The sequence below is a fragment of the Gorilla gorilla genome, chromosome 9, assembly GCF_029281585.2.
Source record: "Gorilla gorilla gorilla isolate KB3781 chromosome 9, NHGRI_mGorGor1-v2.1_pri, whole genome shotgun sequence".
Taxonomy (NCBI): Eukaryota; Metazoa; Chordata; class Mammalia; order Primates; family Hominidae; genus Gorilla; species Gorilla gorilla.
Window position 1 is genome coordinate 137,846,875 of NC_073233.2, and position 23,611 is coordinate 137,870,485.

Below are 23,611 nucleotides of genomic sequence, written 5' to 3' on the forward strand. Positions count from 1 at the left end.
CTGGGCGACAGAGTGAGACTCCATCTCAAAAAAAAAAAAAAAAAAAATTAGTCAGGCAGCTGGGTACAGTGGCTCACCCCTGTAATCCCAGCACTTTGGGAGGCTGAGGCGGGGGGATCACTTGAGGTCAGGAGTTCAAGACAAGCCTGACCAATATGGTGAAACCCTGTCTCCACTAAAAATACAAAAATTAGCTGGGTGTGGTGGCGAGCACCTGTAATCCCAGCTACTCAGGAGGCTAAGGCAGAAGAATCACTTGAACCTGGGAGGCAGAGGTTGCAGTGAGCTGAATTCATGCCACTGGACTCTAGCCCGGGCAACAGAGCAAGACTCCATCTCAAAAAAAAAAAAAAATAGCCAGGCATGGTGGCATGCCTGTAATCCCAGCTACTGATGAGGCTGAGGTGGGAGGAATATCTGAGCCTGGGAGGCGGAGGTTGCAGTGAGCCATGATTGTGCCACTGCACTCCAGCCTGGGTGACAATAGTGAGACCCTGTCTCCAAAAAAAAAGCAAAAACAATATCCCAATATATGCGAACAGAAATAGAAGAATGGAAGGGATTTCAGCTCCAATGCTGCACTCGCAGATAGCCCACACCTAGACCAAGCCATACAGCAGGATAAAAAAAGAGCGTTTAAAGAAATATGCTTCTAACACATAAGCCACTATTAGATTCTGGAAGAGAAGGAGAGAGAGGGAAGATAGTTCCTGACAATAAGCTGAAAAAGAAGTTGTCAGGAATCAAAACTTTCAGTTACATTTAATGATCTACCCCTTATCAATTAAAAGAGATCAAAGAAATTTGCTTTTAGTTTGTCACCATTAACCCACTACGACAGTGGTTCTTAACCTTTTATATATCATAAACATCTTTGAAAAAGTAGCTAAAGTACAGGCCCTTTTTCTAGAACAATGTACCTATACATCATAATTTACAGGCAACTTCAGGGACTCATATAGCTCCCTCCAAAGCCTGAAGTTAAAAACCCTCCATAAGAAAAACAAGACAAAGAATAGTCAACGACAGTGGCAACTTCCAATTTCCTGTCCCCATGTTAGTTTTAAATTTTCAGAGACCAAATGATTTCAAAGCAACAAGTTTGTTCATTTGTGCCTTGGGGACACTTCTCCTCAGTGTAATTAAATGAAACAATAGTTCTGGGAGAATCACTTTCATTTCATTCTTAGTCAATAAGAATGAGTTATTCATTATCTGGTAGAAGGAACACAGTTATACCTCTATGCTACAAAGGCACTGACTGATGTGCAGAGATTGACTCAATTTTTTTTTTTTTTTTTTTTTGAGTCCTGTTCTGTCGCCCAGGCTGGAGTGCAATGGTGTGATCTCGGCTCACTGCAACCTCCACCTCCCAGGTTCAAGCAATTCTCCTGCCCCAGCCTCCTGAGTAGCTGGGATTACAGGCATCCGCCACCATGCCCAGCTAATTTCTGTATTTTTAGTAGAGACGAGATTTTGCCATGTTGGCCAGGCTGGTCTCGAACTCCTGACCTCAAGTGATCTGCCCACCTCAGCCTCCCAAAAGTGCTGGGATTACAGGCATAAGCCACTGCGCCCAGCCATCAATATTATGCTTTATGACCTCTCTTTGATATAAGACATTTGATACGCAGGTCGTGATTTATCAAACTGGCTCATTACCAAGCAGCCAACCAGGATGGTTAAAGATAAGGATCAGAAGAGGGTCAGAAACAGGTGCTGTAGCTACTGTCCTACCACAGCACAGGAGGCTTGTATATGCTGGAACCTAAAATTTCCTGACTACTATAGACAGAAATCTCTTACATTGCTAAGGCCAGAGGCCTCATCAGCCTGAAAGGGGAAGGGGCATTTGTAAAATGCCCAAGGCTCAAAACTTCCACGCAGAAGGACATTACATAGATCTCAGCCCCAGCTCTGAGAATGAGGTGCTAGTGGCAACATGGCATTCATAAGGCAAAGGGAAAGCAAGGCACGCAGTACCGGGGCCACTTGCACCACTTGAAGCTGTATGTGCTGAGGCTGCTGGAGGCCAGACGCCGACTGCGACACAGGGATGTACTGAATTCTCTGGTAATCCCCTTGTGGCGTTCGGTAGTCTGTCGTTAAGGTCTGGGACAGTTCTGTCATTGCTTGGGTGAGCAGGTCCGTCGTCACCACAGTCTCTCCAGTGGCACTGTCTGTAGTCAAAACCGCTGGGGTGGCACTGATCACAGCTGTCGTCAGTGGTGTGTGTATGGTGTTGGAGAGCTGGGCGAACTCTGGATGCTTCTTTCGAATGTGCTGGACCATCTTGGTCTGAAAAAGCAAGGCAAAAAACAAGAATAATTTTTAGAATTTGTGATTTTCCGTTTTTCTCATATGTAAATCCTCCAAAGATTCCTAAAGTCTTTTATGTCTTAAAAAAAGAAAAATCAGAGCAACACTGACTCTATGCCTGTACTTCCTGGGGTAACATAATGCTATGAAAGCAGGGAAGAGGGTGGGGAAGAAGTAAAACCTCACCTGACCTCACACCATCAGCAAGGTCTCAATATCCCCCCCAACTAGTACCTGCAGCAATCAATCACAATCCCCCCAGCCAAAATGACCTCCTTTGTAAAGCCACCACGTAACTTTCTATGTGGTGCTTCCAAAAGCCTGAACTCACCAACTACAAGCACAGAACGTTCAAACGTGAGGCCCTCCACAGGCCAAGGGAAAAGGAAAACAGCCAGCTGCTCGGGCTGCTGTACGGCACTAATTCTGGGGAGGTCCACAGTATCCTCTTTCCATTCTCTGCTGTGGTCCCTGTTTACAGTGACTAGGACAACATCTCTTTCAGTCCCCCGTCAACTCAGAAGGAGCCATCCAGGCCATGTGGATGAGAAGCCACCTTTCCTTAAGAGATTCCTCACATGGCGGTTTTGACCTTAGCTTTAGTCAGAAACTCCCCCTACCTTGCTGCTGTACTGCTTGGAGCAGTGTGGACAGCAGACGGGAGGGGTGGCGATGGTGCCCGTCAGCTGGGTGTGTGTGCTCAGCATGGGGTCTGGCTCTCCAGGACCAGCGGGTCGGAGCTTCCGAATGCTCGGTGGGAGCTCTGCTCCTGGGTGGTTCTTCAGAATGTGGGCTTTGCGCTTGCTGGCACTTTTATAAACCTGCAAATGTAAGCGCCTTGCCATGAAAGCAGTATACAGTTCCACTTTCTTGCTTAAAGCAAACTAACAATTTCATTATAAGAAAATGAGGAAAAGTATTCATGTAGCCCCAAATAAAATATATTAGCATGTATATTAACAGATCTATTGAAGAACAAGGATATACTACAAATTAGAATAAAATAAGAACATAATGTAGATATGATAGGTTTCTTTCTTTAATCTATAAATCTAAGATAATAACTGTGAAAATACCCTTTATCCTAAAGTTTAAAACTTGGATATGATACACAGACAGAGGAAGATAATTGTTTTTAAGGCCCATCCACCTCATATGAGAGCTGCCTGTGAAAGCTCTCATATGATGTACGCAGCTGAAGACCAGGAGCCAGAGAATCTTCCAAATGGCAACGTCAATAGCAACTGCTATCTATAGTGGGGAATCTATGTTAAAAAATGTTTCTCACTTTTAAGCTGATATAGCTACATTATATAAGGAAAGGATGGCTGGGTGTGGTGGCTCATGCCTATAATCCCAGCACTTTGGGAGGCCGAGGCGGGCGATCACCTGAGGGTGGATCATCCTGGCCAACATGGTGAAACCCTGTCTCTACTAAAAATACAAAAATTAGTTGGGCGTGGGGGCTGGCACCTGTAATCCCAGCTACTCCAGAGGCAGAGGCAGGAGAATCGCTTGAACCCAGGCGGAAGTTGCAGTGAGCTGAGATCATGCCACTGCACTCCAGCCTGGGTAACAGAGCAAGACTCCATCTCAAAAAGAAAGAAAGGATATTACAGTGGAATAATAAATATATATTCTGTGTCTTTTCTGTAACTACACGAAAATAATGCAATAGTACAAGTAGAGTACTCCACCACGAAGCTTTCCCAACCCCCTCCACCTTATAGAAACCCCAAAATTACCATATATGTTATAGGTCATGATAAATGCTCTCGTTTTAGAGCCTAGGAATTTGAAATTAATTCATACACTAAGCACTCAGTAATAAACCTCTTCTTGTGTCACAAAAGTCACAGAGAGAAGGGACAGTAAGAAAAATGAAGTCAACTATTTCTTAAGAAAAAAAATTGGCTTAAAATAAGGCTGTATTTCTAGTCCTTTCTTGTCTGAATGGAGACTACTGAGAGACAGGTAACCATCTGGTAAGAGTAACAAAAAAACGTAGTATATATTTATAAATACGGACAAGTCAGCTCTAAGCAGGGAACCCCAGTGGCACACCAATATGAATATTTCCCTTTTACCTTATTGCAATACTGACAAAAGTAATCACGATTGGGTTTTATGATGGGTAGAGTTAACTCTGGCACCTCTTCTATCTTCATGTCTGGGTGTCTCTTTGATAAGTGATTTACCTAAAGGGAAAACAAGGAACCAGTGAGAAAAAGAGACCCCATTAACCAAACAGAAGCTACACGAATGCCTCTGATAATGACCGCCAGAAGCTGGAATTCTCTGAAGCAATGCCCCCAAATAATAAGGCATTTGGTCAGAACCAGCATCACCAGACCCCATCTGATGCCAAAGCACTCACAGTCATGGTTAACAGGAGTTAACAATAATTCACCAAACAATTGAAGGTGACTCACTGTGGTGAATTCAGCCATCAACAGTCTTTGGCTGAAAATACTACTATTGGAAAAAGGAAAATTACACTGGTATGAATTTCTTTGGTGAGTTCTCCTCATGCAAACCTGTCTTTCATTATTTAATGCCCTAGTCTTACTAAGAACATGGAATGAGATACAGACTAAGGTTCTGAATTTTAAATATTGCTCTATGACTTTCCAGCACCTGGCAGAAATATATTCTGCACTCGTAACAAGGTCAAAATGAGTTGAGAGCAGAGCACTGGCTGTGTGATGCTTCAGCTAACCTGGATGCCCATACCCTGCTTTGACGGAAAGCTTCCTTCTACTGCAGTTTGATATCTGGAAAAGAGAGGCATTAAAAGGAAACAGCTGGGGGCTGGGTGCAGTGGCTCACGCCTGTAATCCCAGCATTCTGGGAGGCTGAGGCAGGTGGATCACCTGAGGTCAGGAGTTTGAGACCAGCCTGGCCAAAATGGTGAAACCCCGTGTCTACTAAAAATACAAAAATTAGCCAGGCATGGTGGTGGGCACCTGTAATCCCAGCTACTCAGGAGGCTGAAGCAGGAGAATCGCTTGAACCTGGGAGGGGGAGGTTGCAGTGAGCTGAGATCACGCCATTTCACTCCAGCCTGGGCAACAGGAGCGAAATTCTGTCTCAAAAATAAATAAATAAAATAAAAGGGAACAGCTGGGAAGAAGGCAAATACCCCATTAAAAAAAATACATTCAGGGACACAAAAGAGGGAACTAAAATAAGGTGAGAGCAGAGATTGAGATGGGTAAAGAAAAACAAAAGTAGTAATGAAAAGTGATTAAAAAAAAAAAAAGAAAAAGAAAAAGACCTCTTACAAGAATTGACCCAAAAAGCAGCAAGAGAGAGCAAAGGGAGACTAGAAAAGACAGAACTCCAAATTGGGAATCGTTTGCCTCTGTTTCTTCCCCTGGACATTGACAAAACCATTGATCGATATAACTTAGGACACAATGCAACACAAACGTCACCATCATCGACAGCAATGAGGTATGCTGGGAAGACAGAGGAACCCACAGCCACTGGGCACTGACCAGCATGCCGCGCCGCCGGAAGCCCATCATGCACAGGCGGCACTTGAACGTGAAGCTGTCGTAGTCTGTGGACGTGATGCGGGGCTTGAACGTCTTGGAGCGGCTGATGCGGTCGGCTTTCTTGGCCTCCCTCTCAGGATTATGCATCCTTTGCATGTGTTCCCGTAGTTTGTCTTTTCGCTATTTGGAGAGAATTTTTGAAAACGGGGTAGACATGGGGGTAGAAAATTTTTAATTGAAGGGATCATTTTAAAAATCAATACAAATTAGCAGTCACCACAAGCCTCCAAGAGACATTTGAGTTGCTGGAACACTAGGATGCAGACATGTTAAAAGTGGCTGGGAGTTACTCTGTTCACTAGCAAATACGTGCATTCCAATGAACCTTGGTTTAAAATGACCATTAAATAGGAAAGATACATACCGACTTTTGAGAATAAAGACTGTGCATTTATGTAGAGGAGATTAAAGAGAACATGGAATAAGCCTGGTATAAAAGAACTTCAGACAAATTGATAACAGGTAATATTAGGTTTTAGAAGCCATGCGTAGGCCGGGTGTGGTGGCTCACGCCTGTAATCCTAGCACTTTGGGAGGCCAACGAGGGCGGATCACCTGAGGTCAGGAGTTTGAGACCAGCCTGGCCAACATGGTGAAACCCTGTCTCTGTGAAAAATATAAAAATTAGCTGGGTGTGGTGGCACACGTAATCCTAGCTACTCAGGAGGCTGAGGCAGGAGAATCACTTGAATCTGGGAGGTGGAGGCTGCACTGAGTTGAGATCACGCCACTGCACTCCAGCCTGGGCAACAGAGCAAGGCTCTGTCAAAGAAAAAACGCCATGTGTATACTCAATTCCCACACCTTTCAGCAAACATTATATTTTTCTAAATCCCAAAAGAATTTAAGTAAGAATCTCTATCTTATGGATTTAGAACTTCTCACCTTACAGAATTAGAAGTTCAAGTAAACAAATCCATTGTCCACTATGATGGAGCATGGGACCCAGGGCTCAGCTCCTGGTTTCACTATTTAGTGACACATGCTGATGTGAGTCCATGGAGAGAATCAGGCAGAGCCCATCCTGAATAAAAACAAAGTGCCAGCCCCCTGATCCAGTGAGGCTTTCTGCTCTGGGACACATGAATAAATTGTTATTAGTCCCATAAAGACTCTGAGGCTTTCTACAAATCCAGTTCTTCCCACCTTTCGGTACAGGGACTTTTTTAAGGACTTCATTTTTCAGCACATTTACTCAACAAATATTCCTTGAGGGCCTACCCAGTATCAGGGAGCAGGATAAGGGCCGAGCTCCAATGCTGGGCCTCCCTCACCCACCTGCCTCTTCTGCTGCAATGCATACGACCCAACTGCTCTTTCTTCCTATCCCACCCGCCTTCATTTCTGGAAAGCCCAGGAGGGAATGTTCAGCGCTTTGTAGGCTACAGTAGGATTTGGATTAAGGACACTGCCCTACGTGACAGTATCTTTCTTTAGTGTGGATACAATGGCAAAGCACTGTTGCATTGCCACTTTTTTTCTTTTCCTTTTCCTCCAACTCCTCTCGCATTCCCACTTTTTTCTAAGCATCAACATTCACTAGTTCCCGTCTATTCCCTTTAAACAACCAACTGACCTTAACCGAATCATCACGTAAATTTCAAAGCCTAACACAAATACCACACCATGCTATGCACATCGTGACGGGCACACATTTGTTGGATGCCAAATCTCCAACAAATTTGTGCCTTTCCATCCTAACATCCCCCAAACCAAATCCGCTATCTGCCCCCACTCCTTCTGCCTAAGTCGTGCTTTTTGGTATCAGCGGTGTTCCCAAACATCTAGCCTCTCAAGCTGCAAATCTCCATTCCTTGCTGTCCACCCTTCCCCCTTCCACCCAAGTGCAAGTTCTTGTCAGCCTCCCATGACGCCTGTCTTGAACATGGCCCCTCTTCTCCACACCCACTGCCTCGGCCTGAATTAGCCCAGCTCTGAAACGCTGGTAAGTCTAATTACTTAGCACAGCGCACTAGCTTAACCTGCTTCCCTGGCTTCCTCTTGCCACACCCTCCATCACTCCCCTTCTCCCATTCTCCCGAACGTGGCATCACCACTCCCTGCTGCTCCCTCTGCTTGAGATGCCAATATTCCTCCCTCACTCCTCACCTCTCCCTTTCCCTAGCTGGCAAACTGTTTCCCACGCATGAATGGATTCAAAAGTGTCACCATATCTATGAGGTCTCCCCTATACCCCAAATCAGTGAATCCCTCTCACAGCATTTTTGAGATGGAGTCTCGCTCTGTCACCCAGGCTGGAGTGCAATGGCATGATTTCGCCTCACCACAACCTCCGCCTCCCGGGTTCAAGTGATTCTCCTGCCTCAGCCTCCTGAGTAGCTGGGATAACAGTCATGCACCACCACACCTGGCTACTTTTATATTTTTAGTAGAGATGGGGTTTCTCCATGTTGGTCAGGCTGGTCTCGAACTCCCGACCTCAGGTGATCTGCCCACCTTGGCCTCCCAAAGTGCTGGGATTACAGGCGTGAGCCACCGCACCCGGCCACTTTATTCTTTTCTCTATTCTAGTGTGAGCTCCCTGAAGTTGGAAGGTCCCACCTTGACTTCAATGCTGCCCTCATGGAGCTTATACTTAGCAGGACAGGCAAATGCAATACACAAATGCTATGACAGGGTCACCAGCAAAAGGCCCTGTGGGAATTTGTGGGAGAAGCAGCAGTTAATCCAGGGATCAGGAAATGCCCCATATGAAGTGACATTAGCCAGGTGAAGGAATATGACAGTTTGAAAGTGCATTTCAAGTCAGGAGGAGGAGTGAGAGCAAGTGCAAAGACCCAAGGAGAGAGAGCATGCCACACCTGGGTAAAGCTATGGAGTTCAGGTCACCCTGAGTACACGGGGAGGCGGGAACCAGAGAGGCTGGCAGGAGTCAGATCTTGTAGCATCTTAGAAGTAACAAGAACTTCGGGATTTATCTGCGTGAAGAGCTATTTAAGAGTTTTTCAGAAAGGACATGACATCAGAGCTGTTCTTTAGAAAAATTACTCTGATTCTAGTTTGAAAATATGCCAGGAAGGTAGGTGGTAGTGGTTTTGTGCTGGGTCAACTTGGCTAAGGGGAACTACATTTGAAGGGAGTCTCCTTCTCAGCATGGTTCCAAGTTGGGGTTAGCCAAAGAGAAACTCAGACCAGCCTGGAAGGTGGAAAGGAAGCAGCTCCGTGCTGCTCTAGACGGTGTCATGTAGAGGTACCTGTGGGTCCCTACTTATCCTCTCTTTCCCACCCAGCCACCAGCTGTCTTCCTGACTGCCAGCCCTGCTGGCCAGCTCCACATCCGCCACCAGATGCAGTGACACAGTCTTTCACAGACCGCACCAGCTCTCCTTCCTGGGCCCCTCTGCAGGAGGAAGTGCTTGGTTCCCAGATTCCCAGGTAAGTTCCCATTTGACCACCCAGACCAGTACTTCTGTGGGCATACTGCTGACTTCCGACCTCCCAGCTTCTCCCTTCAACCCTCACTTCTCCATCTTCTCCTATAATTAAGTTCTTAGTCCTGTAAGAAAATCTTCTTCTGTAACATTCACAGTGGCTTTGCTTCCCGGATTGAACTGTGTTGAATATACTGGGTGAAAGTAAAAGAGAAAATGAAAGCAAGCAAAGAAAGTTTAAAGAAATATTCCAAGGTGTTAAAATATGGTATCTGGCACAAAATGAAAAATCAAAAAACACTGGCTGGATGGGATGGATGGATGGCCAAACAGTATCGCAAAACAGGAATCCTTTTAGATATGATTATTTTTTAATAACAGAAAAATCCCAGACCTATTTATACTTTTCACATTGGAGTTCTCTACGGAATTCTAAATTGTGCTGTTATATATTCAAAGCCATTAGATTATATTCTATAACACACTTACCATAAAACCAGCTTTGGAAACTCTATTTCTCTTTAATTTCTTTGCATCTGTTACAAATATACCCTTAGTTTTCCTCTCCTGAATCAATTTCTGATTCTTTTCCAGTTTCTATGAGAGTGTGACCTACAATCATTTTCAGCAGAAGGTCTTCCAGTGACATTTTTGCAGAATCACCTTATTTCCCAATGAAGCATATTTCATTGTTTTTACATTTATTTATTTAACTTTTATTTCTGGGTCCCCTGCAGGGTTTTGCTCGGCTTCTTCTAAGTTCCAGGTGGGTTACGGATACTCATAATGTTTTAATCTTTGAGGTCATTAACATTCTCCAAAGTAGTCTAAGCCTTCTCAGCATTCTTCAGATTTCCCACCTGAATTAGATGAGTGTCCTGCTGGCTGCAAGGCTCAATTACGGGCTCTTGTACTTCATCAGTGCTCAACAAAAACCTCCTGATCTGAATGTTAAGTAAAGGTTTTGGTCTGTTAGGAAATCTCAATAGCGATTTAGTTATACTTGTCATTATACATTTGGATTCTTTTAGGAGATGATGCATTTTTACTCTACTTGTTTGGGGATTTGAATTAACTATTTTGAGGAAATGAGTAAGTTTTCCCCCTTAATTTTATAACTAAGTCAAACACAAGGCCCAAAGAGTATCTCAGGTCCAGTTCATCAGAGGTGGGTGATAAACTGATGAAATGAACAGGCATTTACCCTCAGCTTGCTATAATTCCAGTGGCCACGAGAACCACCTTGGGCTGTGCCTTGGTGTCATACCTTAAATTGCTTCCCACAGGTGGAACACAGGAAGTCTTTGCGGTCCGAATGCCGGAGCATGTGGAGTCGCAGTTTATCGGGGCGACAGAAGGCCTTGTCACACTCTGTGCACTGGTAGATCTTTTCTGAGTGGAAGCTGCGCACGTGTTTTTTCACCTGGCGGTAAGAACCAAAGGAAAATTCAGGGGACACAGGCACCAAATGAAATGACCAAAGGCAGCTTGTCAACGCTAGAGGGAGCCAAATGCATTACCATGGGTTTTCATCAACCCCGCCGAGGAATCCAATCAGATGTGATAATTGGCCTCAATAACACATACTGTCCCTGTCACAAAGAAATAAAACAAGTAGCCAGAAAGCCTTAGAAATCCTAACCTCCCTGATGACTTGAAACATGAGAGAGAGAGAGAGAGAGAGAGAGAGAGAGTGCTTGCTTGGTCAAAGCCCTGATCACTTGAAGCCCATTTTTTAAAGATAAAAAGCAAAAGTTCCTTCGGGTTTAAATGAAATCTTGCTAAAAAGGATCTATAGGAAGACAAAAACCAATTCCTCCTTACTTTTCTCCGTCTTTAATCTGCACAGAAGCAATTTAGCCCCTTTTGATCCTTTTACATCTTCTTATAAAATCAAGTTCTGAAGAATTAAAGACATGAATGAGTGGATACAGAAGACATTACCGGTTTGTGAGAGCAATATGACGCTGGCGTCACTTCTCAACTGGGACTTACTTTCCTTACTTTTAGATAAATAAAGGAATAGGGCTTCTGAACTCTCTTAGCCACACATATCCAATGAGAAAGAGCTGAGGATGGAAGCTAAGTAGTGAGTCTTACCGAACTATTCCTATAAGACAGTTTGCTTCATTATTTTTGGAGTTTCTTTTGCCATTAAATTATGCCTTAAAGCAATCTTTCTACTAGTTTGTGTGAAGTGAGAAAATTTCCAAGACTCTCAACACTAGCAGAACTAAAATTAAATCCCTAGTCTTCTTTTCCTTTGGTAATTGAAAAAGTGTATTTTTACAAAATGTTTCGTTATTCACTGACTAGCACAGGAAAATCTTATCACTTAAAGTCCAAATGAAATCATGAGTATTCTGAAATTTGTCTTCACCCATTTTGCTCCAACAAAGAATACACTACAGGGGAGGAGGCAGTCGGTTCCTGATACAAAAGTATATTATATACCAACTTTCTCTTTGTTTCCTTCCAAAATGTATGGCCTTGGTTAAAGCAAGCAGGAAACCACAGTAGTAGTAGGGAGATGTTCCCAGCCCCTCAGAAATGGGAGTATGTCTTCTACAGGTTCTGTATATTTTATAAGCAATATTGACATGGATTATGAAAGACATTTTAAAAATTATAATAGATCTGGGTGTTTATTACTTGTAACTTAAACACTTCAATGTCAATGTCTGATCTGGACAATTAAGGGTCATAATAATCTTTTGTGTATAAAAGTAGTTTGATTGAAGAAATATTGTTCTCAATTGTAAAGTTGTTTCAAAGAAGGGATGGAAATGCAGGTGCTAGGCAGTCTCGGTTTTCCAAAAATCGAAGTTTCTTTTACCAAAAGAAGGAAGCAGACAGGAATCTCAGTAGTAGACACTCACCTGGATAAAATCTGGGAACCGTTTCTTACAAGTTGGGCAGGTGAAGTAGCCATCATTGATATGAATGGCCACATGATCTTTCAACAAATCAAGGCGGTCAAAGGATTCTGGGCAAAAAATGCAAGAGTAAGTCTTCTGGTCTGAGTGGAGCTTCATGTGGTTCTCCAAGGATGCGCTGCTGATGAAGCCCTTGTTACAGAGATCACAGGTCAGTGGGCAGTTCCCCTCCCGCCCATGGAAGCGTAAGTGCTGGTCCAGTTTGTCCTTTTCCCGGAAGGCCTTCCCACACTGCAAGCATTTAAAAGGCCGGAAGGACTTCCGAATAAACAGATGCTGAAGAGCTGCATTCTGAAAGACATACACAAATGTGATCATTTAGTGATGAAATTAAGAGTGCAACTGGATCACACTTTTACAGAGAAAGAGAGGATGATCTCTGCAATCACAGACTTTCCATAGAAGTTCAACTCTAGGACACACACAGTTGAAAGGAGATTTTTCTGGTGAAGACACTGAAAATGAAGCCATCCTCAAAGAAGCTCATCTTGAAGAGACGAAATTTTTTTGTGTTTTGTTTTACATCTATGTATGTGGGTTTTCTTTTGAAAGGGTTTAAGTAACAAAAAAAGTGTTCCCAATAGAAGACTTGTATAATAAAACAAATCCCACAGTGGAACAGGATAAAAATGGAAGATTTGGAGGAAAAGACTTAGGTTAAGTCACACATGCAGGAATCAGGCTGGAGCAAGTCAGCCAAATGTTACTTGTTGAAATCCATGAGAAAAAGAATTTGAAGCTTGATTAAAACATTTAGCAAAAACAAAACAAACAAACAAACAAAAAAATAAAAAGAACTGAAGGGTAGTCCTTGCCAGTGGCAGGGTGGAGAAGGAAATGGATACCAGGTTTCTTTTGGGGGTAATGGATACCAGGTTTCTTTTGGGGGTGATGGAAGTGTGCTGGAATTAGAGAGTGGTGAAGATTGCACAGCTTCAGAATGTTCTAAAAACCACTTTAAAGGGTAAACTTTATGCCATGAGAATTTCTTGAAAGGATTCAGATTTATGTGAATGGGACATGAGCACATGTCGTAAATGGAATATATGCATTTCATCACTTTCTACTTAGAAAACAGAAGATAAGGTCCCAGCATAGCTAGTTAGTTCTACTGGTTAGAATGCCATGCTAATAACGTTAAGCTCATCACACTGTTCCTGCCTCGACCAGGCAATTCTGCTCTTTGTTTTCAGCCACAGATTGCACTTGTAATGCTGATTGGCCATCTTGTAAATTCATGCAATTGTTATAGGGCATCCAAGTGGGAGAGTACGGGTACTCAGTGCAAACCCATTGCCACTACTGGAAAAACTACTCATGCTCTACTGACAGCAGATCAACAAAATCACCTCACACAGAGAATGCAGAATCAATCTTTCAGTTATGCTTACAATGAAGACTCATTCATCCGTTCCTCAAAACACTGAGGGAAAGCTCTAGATTGCTACAAGGGGGGGAAATCCTTCAAGTATATCTGTGAATGGCTGTGCCTATGTAGCTACAAATGAACAGTAATTGAAGGATTAATGGAGATTTTAGTGCGATCTTAACTTCAAATTACTTGTAAGCATCAACTTTTAAACTAAATTTAATGTGAAATCATCATGTGAGGAAAACAAAATAATTATTTTTGATTTAGTGAAATTTCTAGACATAATTACTATGTAACAGGAGATTTCCTTCTCAGGGCTTCTCTAACCGGGCTAGGAGAAAGATTTTTAAGCTGCTACCTACTCACTTATCTTGAGTAGATAAACAGCAATTCTGTGATCTTCTTCAGCTGATGGGACTGCTTCAGGGGATGTATCATACTTTATTCTCCTTTGTATCCAGATACCTTAATAAATTGCTTAGCTTATAGGAAGTCTTCAAAAGTAGTTTGAGAATCAGTGAAATATATTTCATATGAAACTCAAAAAAATGATTTCAAGGATTTTTCTACAGCATCTGCAGAGATTTTTAAGAATAGGTCTTTCTTGGCTGGGCACTGTGGCCCACGCCTATAATCCCAGCATTCTGGGAGGCTGAGGCGGACAGATCACCTGAGGTCAGGAGTTTGAGACCAGCCTGGCCAACATGGTAAAACCCTGTCTCTACCAAAAATACAAAAATTAGCCAGGCGTGGTAGCAGGCACCTGTAACCCCAGGGCTGTAATCCCAGCTACTTGGGAGGCTGAGGCAGGAGAATCGCTTGAACCTGGGAGGTGGAGGTTGCAGTGAGACTCTGTCTCAAAAAAAAAAAAAAAAAAAAAAAAAAGCATAGTTTTTTCTCAAATCAGCCACAGGGCTTGCTTTCACTTCTGTGTAGTTCAGTAGCCACCTCATCTTTTTAACTCTGTCTGGATACTAATTTTACATAAAAGCTTTACTATTTTGTCCACTTTCAAAACTTTACGGAAATATTGCTGATGAACCGATACTATTCTGAGGTTGAAAGATGCAAGATTCAGAGCACTTTGGCCATGTAGGAATCTTTTCCTTTATCCAGGTTCATTGAAGTGTCCAAGAACAGACACAATGCACATTGACTGTGGTCCCACTGAGGATGCCATTTCTCCTTGGGTGCCAAATCCAGAACTCAGTTTTGTTTTGGTCCATTATGCTAATCAGTCTTCTGTCATTTCTGATTAGTGTGAGTACCTTCAGACACTTGATTTAAACTGAGCCACCACCTGGCTCCACTTTCTTGGCTCTATTGACAAACCTTATCATCTTTTCAATTTCCATGGAGCCCTGAACATTGTCTGCACTCAAGAACTAGATTGTATTTCTCTGATCTAATGATACTAATGGGATGGTCATATTACAAGGTCGTAAAAATGCTGAAACTGTTCCCACCCGTTGACCCACTTGCAGGCCATTTCTGTTCTAAGGTGTCTTCTGTAGCTCAGAGCCACAACCCGTACACATTTCTAGAAGAAATCATGACAAATGTCGGAGAGAGCACACAGATCCACTCTAGTTCTTCTGCTTCCTGAGTTCGTCAGGCAATCCACCACACTATACATATATATCAGCTACTCTAGGGATACCAAAATCGTATTGTTGCTAAATTCTGTGATTTGGGATTCAACTCACATTGCAATGAATTCTGAGACAACAGATTATTTGTAGACAGAGATCATAAAATGTTTCTAAAGTTTAGGGAGTTTGTTTGTTTTTTAGAGATGGGGTCTTTCTCCATCGCCCAGGCTGGAGTGTTATGGCATGATCATAGCTAACTGCAGCCTCGACCTCCTGGACTCAAGCAATCCTCCCACCTCAGCCTCCAGGGTAGCTGGGACTTATAAGTACATGCCACCACGCCTGACTAAAATGTTTCTAAAGTTTGATATTAATGGCTAAAAGAACCTAAATTATTGATCAATTTTCATATTATTTTAATCCTGACACAAAAAAGAAATCAAACAATCATGTTTGTTGATTTGGGGTTTTGGGGGGGTTTTTTGAGACATGGTCTCACTCCATTGCTCAGGCTGGAGTGCAGTGGCACAATCACAGCTCACTGCAGCCTCGACTTCCCAGACTCAGAGGATTCTCTCATCTCAGCCTCCTGAGTAGCTGAGACTACAGGTGCCTGCCACCATGTCCACCTATTTTTTTGTATTTTTTTTTAGTAGAGACAGGGTTTCACCACATTGCCCAGGTTGGTCTCGAACTCCTGGGCTCAAGCAATCCACCTGCCTCAGCCTCCCAAAGTGCCAAGATTATAGGTGTGAGCCACTATGCCTGGCAGTTTTGGGGTCTTTTAAACAACTTTCCTTTGGACAATTTTCTGCCCACTTTGAAAGCCTTTGGTTGGCCAGCCCTGCCCAACTCAGCTCACTCTGCACCATCCTTCCACTGCACCCCTGCTAGGGCCAGGCTCATGTCTGCACTGTCCGAACCACAGCAAGAACCTCCTGTGTCTGGGCCTCTGATCCTATGGCTATCATTCTCTGAAACAGTCTACCTTCCTCCTCTCTTTCAAGGGCTAGTCTAAGTCTCACCTTATCCAAGAATTATCCTGACTCCTCTATTTTACTTCAACGTTTCACTCTTCCAAGTTATACTTTTACATTTAACACCTAACTGTAAACTCCCCTACATTAGTATTGATTTCCTACTTAGACTGCAAGCTCAAGTGAAAATTCTATTGTGTACCTAGCATAGTGCCAAATAGACAGTTAGAACTCAACACTATTGCATAAGTCATTCCAATGGTTTTAGCGCTGGAAGGGACCTTGGAGATCACTTAGTCCTACCCTTCATTTTGTATATGAGGAACCTGCAGCCCACAATTTATTCCTTGATCTATTTACAAATAAATTATCATTATTCATTAATTTGCATTTACTGTAGCAACCAAACTGTGGTTTCCACCAGGATTTAGTAAGTACAGGTTGCAAAGAACAGCAGGTCAGGCAAACAAGTAACATTCTGTTATGTGAAACACAGGAAACAAACCTACCTGCAGCTCCAACTGAGCAGGCAGCATTAGAGGAGAGAAAAATAGTTACATTACCAATTGGATTGGAAGACTTCCCTTCAGTTGGTCATTACCAATCTGGATAGAAAAGATGAAAAAATACACAGCCCTACTTTTTAGAATGTGTGAGAGAAAAAAAAACAAAATAGCTCAACTAAGACTGACCTCCAAAAGCCAGATACATATGGCTTTCGCTTTGACACAAGGAACCTTGCACCAGAACCAGTAACCCTGCTCATTCAAAAATGCAAGTACAATTACAGCTGGACTGTGTTTGTGCATCCACAACTTCACTGCGTGTGTGGGCTTCGGTTTTTTTTTTCCTTCCAAAAAAAAAAAAAAAAAATCTAGCAAGGGTTTCTCTGGACTTAGTAAAAAAAATCAGAATGGCCAAAGCAGAAAATATAGTAATTGAGCAAGAGAAAGAAGTGCAGATTAGGAACTAAAGGAGAAGGATGGATGGGATATTACTTCATAGCTTGTTTTCCTTGCTGGCCTGTATTTCTGTATGTTGATATACTCTTGTGAAATAATCTACAGTGAGCTGAGAGTTTCATATGTTTCGATTACAGGGCTCTCATACAGGCTGTTTAGCCTCAGTTCTTAGAGCCCTTCAAAGCTATCATATGACTACAAATGTTTAAATGTGTTTTTACATGAAGGCATGGACTAGACTATTTTTCAAGGTCCCTTCTAGCCTAGAGGCAAATAAGAAGACCAAAAGAAACATACGCTGAACGATCATGCATGTAGAAATTGTAAAGCCTGGGAAGTTATACAAAATGTCTCTTTCATCTACTGGAAAGTACCAATATGTCTTTATGCACTCAGCTGCCACAAACATGGGTTGTAAGTCATTGGTTTTTATCAGCACAGACACTTATCCTACAAAGCCATATTGTTTTCCACACGAATCCCCTGCAGTTCCTAACTCAGAGTCAAATGCTATTTGTGAAATAATAAGAGAAAATACATCTGAACTGCAAGTCAGGAAAGCCCTGCAGCCGCATGGTCTGAGGCCAAGACACAGGTCCTGTGACTCAGACACTGACTAACTCTCGAACTGACAGCTTTGGCTCAAGCTATCCGCAGGTGTGTGAACTGTACCTGCCATATCAACCTGGACACAGGTCACTTTACATTGATGAGTAATGACATTTGCCATTCTCCCCTGGGAAGCTGTAGATAAGCACATTTAGTTACCCAAAATCAACTTGAGAGCTATGATTAGGCACAAATTAGCCTGGTTTAAAATATAAATGATTATTATAACTAAATGTACTTATTTCTCCACTTCCAATCTGTGAATTGAGGGATGCAGACAGCTAGTCCAGGAGCTGCCAACCTCTAGGCCTCTGTGTCGTCACTAAATTGGTCAAATCTAGGACCAGCCATGCCAGCCTGCCATGGGACACAGAGACATTGAGAAATAGTGAACACTTTCTTTCAAAATAAGGGGATCGAGCATGTGACAGGCTAGATGCAAGATTTCAGAGTGGAAGGTGAATAGGTTAGAAAACCACCAGAGAGCTGGTGGTGGGAGGAAGATGAGCGGCTGGTGCCAGGAGCCGCCGGCTTTCCCCACTTACTCGGATGCGCTTGGCTCTGCGCATGTCGTCGGCTGTCAGCGTGCTCTGGGTGGGCACCACGCTCTCTTCATGCTGCGGCTGCAGGTGCAGGGTGTGAGTTTCTGGTTCATGTTCCAGGGAAGACTGGGTTTCTTGTGGCAGCTGAGGGATTGGGATAGTGGTCTGTTCTGGTTGATCCAGCCCATTCAGAGTGGCTGGTTCAGCCTCATCAAATTGCTCCTTTGTGGGAAAATGTAGCAAGTCCTGAAATTTGCAATAACCAGGAATAGAGATCAGTGCCGGAGGGACTGTCAGCTCAGATTTAGAATTGCTGCTTATTTCACAATGACTAGATTCATAATACTCAGAAAAAATATTCTCCCTCTGGGAAAGTTAATTAGGTAACTATGCACAGAAGGCAAAAGCAGGAGAGGTTCCAGACCACTTAACAAGGAAAAGACTGTGATCTGACTTTTCTGGAATATCAATAATTTTAATTGTTTAAACTAATTAAACAAAGTCCACCTCTACTAACTCTGGTCAATTTTATTTATTTATTTATTTTTATTTTATTTTTTTTGAGATGGAGTCTCGCTCTGTCCCCAGGCTGGAGTGCGGTGGCGCGATCTCGACTCACTGCAAGCTCCGCCTCCCAGTTCACGCCATTCTCCTGCCTCCGCCTCCCGAGTAGCTGGGATTACAGGCGCCTGCCACTGCACCCAGCTAATTTTTTTTGTATTTTTAGTAGAGACGGAGTTTCACCGTGTTAGCCAGGATGGTCTCGATCTCCTGACCTCGTGATCCGCCCACCTCGGCCTCCCAAAGCGCTGGGATTACAGGCATGAGCCACTGCGCCCGGCCAACTCCGGTCAATTTTAAATCTTTAGAGCAGCAAAGTTGGGTTTTTGTTGTAGGTAACACTTGAAAATACATTCTTTTCTGGCATTATCCAATCATTCTTTAATTAACAGGCAGCAAGGTCTGATAGGAAAGGTCTACAAACATTGGGAAGGTCTCTGTACTTAGGTCTCGTCAGGGTCTGATAGGAAAGGTCTACAAACATTGGGAAGGTCTCTGTACTTAGGTCTCGTCAGGGATCTGGCGAGTCCTCCACACAAGCACCTAAGGAGGGCTCCTTCCCATCCCCCCGTACCTGTGTCCCATCGTCACTCTTTTCCCCATTTTCGCTGGTGATTTCCAGGCGGATAAATTTTGGAGGACGCCCCGGCCGTCGACCTGGACCGAATCGCCTCTTGCCTCGTCCCCTTCCTCTGCCTCTTGTTCTGGGGACAAGAGATTGGGTTACAGGTCGTCATGGTTACATAATACTCCATAACAAGTAGCGACCTAAATGATCCTTACTAACCCCAGAGTTTGATTCCTCTCACCTTATTACTTTCCCAGATTTTCTCCAATGGAAACAACTGTTTTACTAATATACACTTTCTGAATGTCTCATCCTTCCCCTCTATTACAGCTTAAAGATATGTCTTCAATTATTCTGAAGAAAAGAGCTATAAAAATTCAAAGCACTGACAATATTTTGCTTCTGAAATGATGTGAGAAAGGCAGACAGGACAGAACATGCTAAGCCTTTGAGCGTGTTCCCAGGAGATGTCATCTGAGACAAGATTCCCATTATTTCTCTCTTTTTCCCCTGGCCTCGCCTCATATTCCTTCCAAGAAATGTGGCCAAATTCAAACAACTTTCTTGTTTTACTACAAGCTTCTGGAAGGTCAGAACAAATTTCTAATTCAATTGTTTCATAACATGCCTAGTAAACATCAATGAAATTTTGCATCCCCTTTAATGGATTTTTTTTTTTTTTCTTTTTGAGGCTAGGTCTTGCTCTGCTACCCAGGCTGGAGTGCAGTGATGTAATCATGGCTCACTGTGGCCTCAACCACCTGGGCTCAAGCGATCCTCCCACCTCAGCCTCCCAAGTAGCTGGGACTACAGGCATGTAGCACCATGCCCAGCTAATTTTATTTAATTTTTTGTAGAGATGGGGTTTCACCGTGTTGCCTGGGCTGGTCTGGAACTCAAGCAATCCTCCCTCTTGGGCCTCCCAAAGTGCTGGGATTACAGGCATAAGCCACCATGCCTGGCATGAATTGCCAACAAACACAAATTCCTTAATAAAAGAGGCTTAAAAAAGTAGGTTATGAAAGCTTCTTTTAGACGATATGTATGTGGGAAGTGTACAATATCAATCAGATCAAATTTTATTCTTCCACTCATCCATTTAATAATTTAACAAATACTATATATTTTTTCCAGGAACTTTTAAAATACTCTTCATGTTGGAAAATTCTGAACGTAGGTGAATGTAGAGAATAGCACGATGAGCCCAATGTACCCATAACCCAATTCCAACATTTTTCAAACCATGGCCAACGTTTTCCATCTATATCCCCACCACTTGCCCACACACATACCCAGTAGATGACTTGGAAGCAAATCCCAGGTATCTTTTCATCTCTAGATATCTTGGCATGTCTCTCTGAATCATAAGAACTCTTTATATATATATGACCACAATACCATTATCACACCTGAGAAATATCTGAGAGTTGCTGAGTATTATTACATCTAGTCAAAGTTCAAATCTTCCTAGTTGTCCCAGGTTTCTCTTAATAGTTGGCTAACAAACATATTACCTACTGTGTATCACATACTGGGCTAGGCACTAAGGACATCAGATTATAGGCAACAGATTTTACCCTCAGGGGTCTACAAGAGGGAGCTGGCATATAAACCAAAAATCACAATATAATATAAAAAATGCTACAATAGAGCCATGAACAGAGTTTTGGAGATTCCCAGGAGTGACTCAAATCTCACTGTGTCCACCCCACCTTAGACATTTACCCCCGTGGTCACATTCTAGACCCTGTCACCCTTGTAAGCCTCTTCATGCCAATCCCATGCACTGCCCACTCGGACACTACCCTGGCTCTGTAGTTTACTCCCTCTAGTACCCAGCACTCAGCAACCCTTCAGCCACGCGAGCATCTCCAATCCAATCCTTCTGGTGCTTTCGTGCAGCACTGCATCACTGCCTTGATGTTCTCTCCCCTTCTTCCACAGCCTACGCTCCAAGGTCATCCACTGGAACCACTCCCTCGTGCGTGCTCTCAGTTCCCATCCCATGGCTGCTCTGTTTTCTCAATGTGTGTTATGAGCACTTGGCAAAGCCACAACCCTGTGTAATTCAATTCTCTGCCTGCTCTGCACCAGCATCCCTGCAGCTGAATGAAGCTGGAGAAAACGCACAGCCATGCTAGTGGGCTCACTTTCATTTCATAACCATGAACCCCAAGTGGGCATTTAATAGAGTGGGCAATTGTATGGTACTTTCCTAGAACATTCGCTTTCCCACTTACCCAACTACCATCTCACACATCTCCTCTCTTTCCAAACCCTAGAAAAGCTGGCAACCCTACATCTGTCCCCCTGGCATGAGCCTACTCCAAACCACCCTCATTCCTCCCCCAAACTATTGTGATAGATGCTAACAGGACTCCTTGTCTTCACTCTTACTCTAATATAAGCTAGTGATTATTTTTTTCCAGGTGTTATTTTTATCCAAAATGGTTTTCAAAAAAAAAAATACAATCAACATCACAATACTCCCCGACCAAAACCCTCTAAAGACTTCTCATCACACTTGGAATAAAATCTAAATTTCTTACCATTTCCCATAAGGCCCTACCTGATCTGGCCCCTGCCCACTTCATCCCATATGATTCTCCCCTCATCTGTCTTTTTTATATAGTGGAATTAAACATATGACTTCGTTTGATTAAGTAATTGTACTGCTGAAAAAAGTCTGAAAATCAGAGATGCAGATTATTTTAAAGGTATGTCCTATCTCAAAAATTCCTATTTCGGAATCTCCAATTAAGGGAGATTTACCTAAGGTGAAAGCATCTCCCATTGCTGGGTATTGGTTATGCTGGAAAAGATGGATAATAGTAAATGAGGAGCAGAGGGAAAAGGATATGACAGGTAACACCGTTCCCTCAGTAGCCCACCTGGTTACCTATCTATACATGACACTCAGAGACACTCATTAGCTAGTGGACAATATAGAAATGATTCTGAACCTTTATAAACTCAGTCTGTGAGCCTTTCTCCCTCATACATACCTGCTAAACACATCTAGTTTCTCATCATGAGAATTGAGATGCTGTTGCAACTGCTCCGAGCTTATAAATCGGCGGTTACATTCATAGCAGGGCCAATTCTTCTCTTGCTCTCGAAGAACTACAGTCACAGGAGAGAAATCATAAAGGCTGATGATCAATAGACACCAGTAAAACTCAAATGTCTGCGATCCCCACCATTCTTATCTTGCTGCAGCCCAAAGAGTTCATAACTATACAGTATCTGCTATTTGCATTACTGTTCTATCAAATCAAAAGCTAAAATTTGGCAGAGAGTTGCTTTTTAGGATCTTATTTTCTAATGCATCCATGCAAGACATCAAAGGAACAAGTACCCTCACATCACCTTCTCACAGTCCTCAAAACACACACACAACTTCACCACACCAAAAACACATAAGATGTTACAAAGATCTGTGTTCAGATAACCTAGCGATTCAGACCCAGGTTTCCTAATCTGAGGGTATATTTTAGCACAAATAACTTAAAAGTCAATGCCCAGTATAATTACTTTAGCAAAATGTTCAGAAGCATCCCCTAAGTTGAATATAGGCATATCCATGACCCAGCAACTCCGCTCCTAGATACATACCCAACAGAAATGTGCACATATGTTCACTAAAAGACATATAAGAATGCTCACAGCAGCACTCTTCAAAATAGCCAAAAACTAGAAACAATCTCATCATGTAATAAAGAATCTTCCTGGTCTTTGTCCCTAGTTGGTAACCTTTAAGTCACTGGAATTTCCTGAGTAACAGGAGTGTCTTTGTTATTCACGGTGTCCCACCCCACAAACATACCCAAATTTATTCTAATGAGATGCTTCAGAGCAGGGACAGGCCATGCAGGAAAGCTCAACCATGTAATTAGAAATGTGGGGCTTTGAGCCAGGGGTTATCAACCTGACCTCATGGAAGGAGGGAGAGAAGGGGGAGCTGGCAGTCAAGCTTGATCACCCGGCCAATGATTGAATCAGTCATGCCTACGTAATGATGTCTCAATAAAAATGCTGGACACTGAAGCTCGGGTGAGCTTCTATGGTTGGGAATCATACATCAATGTACCAGGAGGGTGGTATGTCCTGAGGACATTTTGGGGCCTCCCAGTCCTCACCATATGCATCTCTTCATTTGGCTGGCCCTAATATATAAAAATCATACATTTTTATATATTAGATATATAGATCTATATATTA

General features: G+C 43.0%; 1 protein-coding gene across 2 annotated transcripts in view; it reads right to left on the minus strand.

The window, feature by feature from the left end:
• PRDM10 (PR/SET domain 10) overlaps positions 1–23,611 on the minus strand; it is a 105,017-nt gene that overhangs the window by 13,000 nt on the left and 68,406 nt on the right. For both annotated transcript variants that reach the window (XM_055356396.2, XM_004052435.5), the window contains exons 9-17: positions 22,396–22,513; positions 19,397–19,526; positions 18,265–18,507; positions 12,151–12,498; positions 10,539–10,694; positions 5,820–5,999; positions 4,407–4,517; positions 2,940–3,140; positions 1,984–2,298 (exon numbers count right to left, since the gene is read on the minus strand). In XM_055356396.2, the coding sequence (XP_055212371.2) occupies positions 1,984–2,298; positions 2,940–3,140; positions 4,407–4,517; positions 5,820–5,999; positions 10,539–10,694; positions 12,151–12,498; positions 18,265–18,507; positions 19,397–19,526; positions 22,396–22,513 (1,802 nt within the window). The remainder of the gene's footprint in view (positions 1–1,983; positions 2,299–2,939; positions 3,141–4,406; positions 4,518–5,819; positions 6,000–10,538; positions 10,695–12,150; positions 12,499–18,264; positions 18,508–19,396; positions 19,527–22,395; positions 22,514–23,611) is intronic.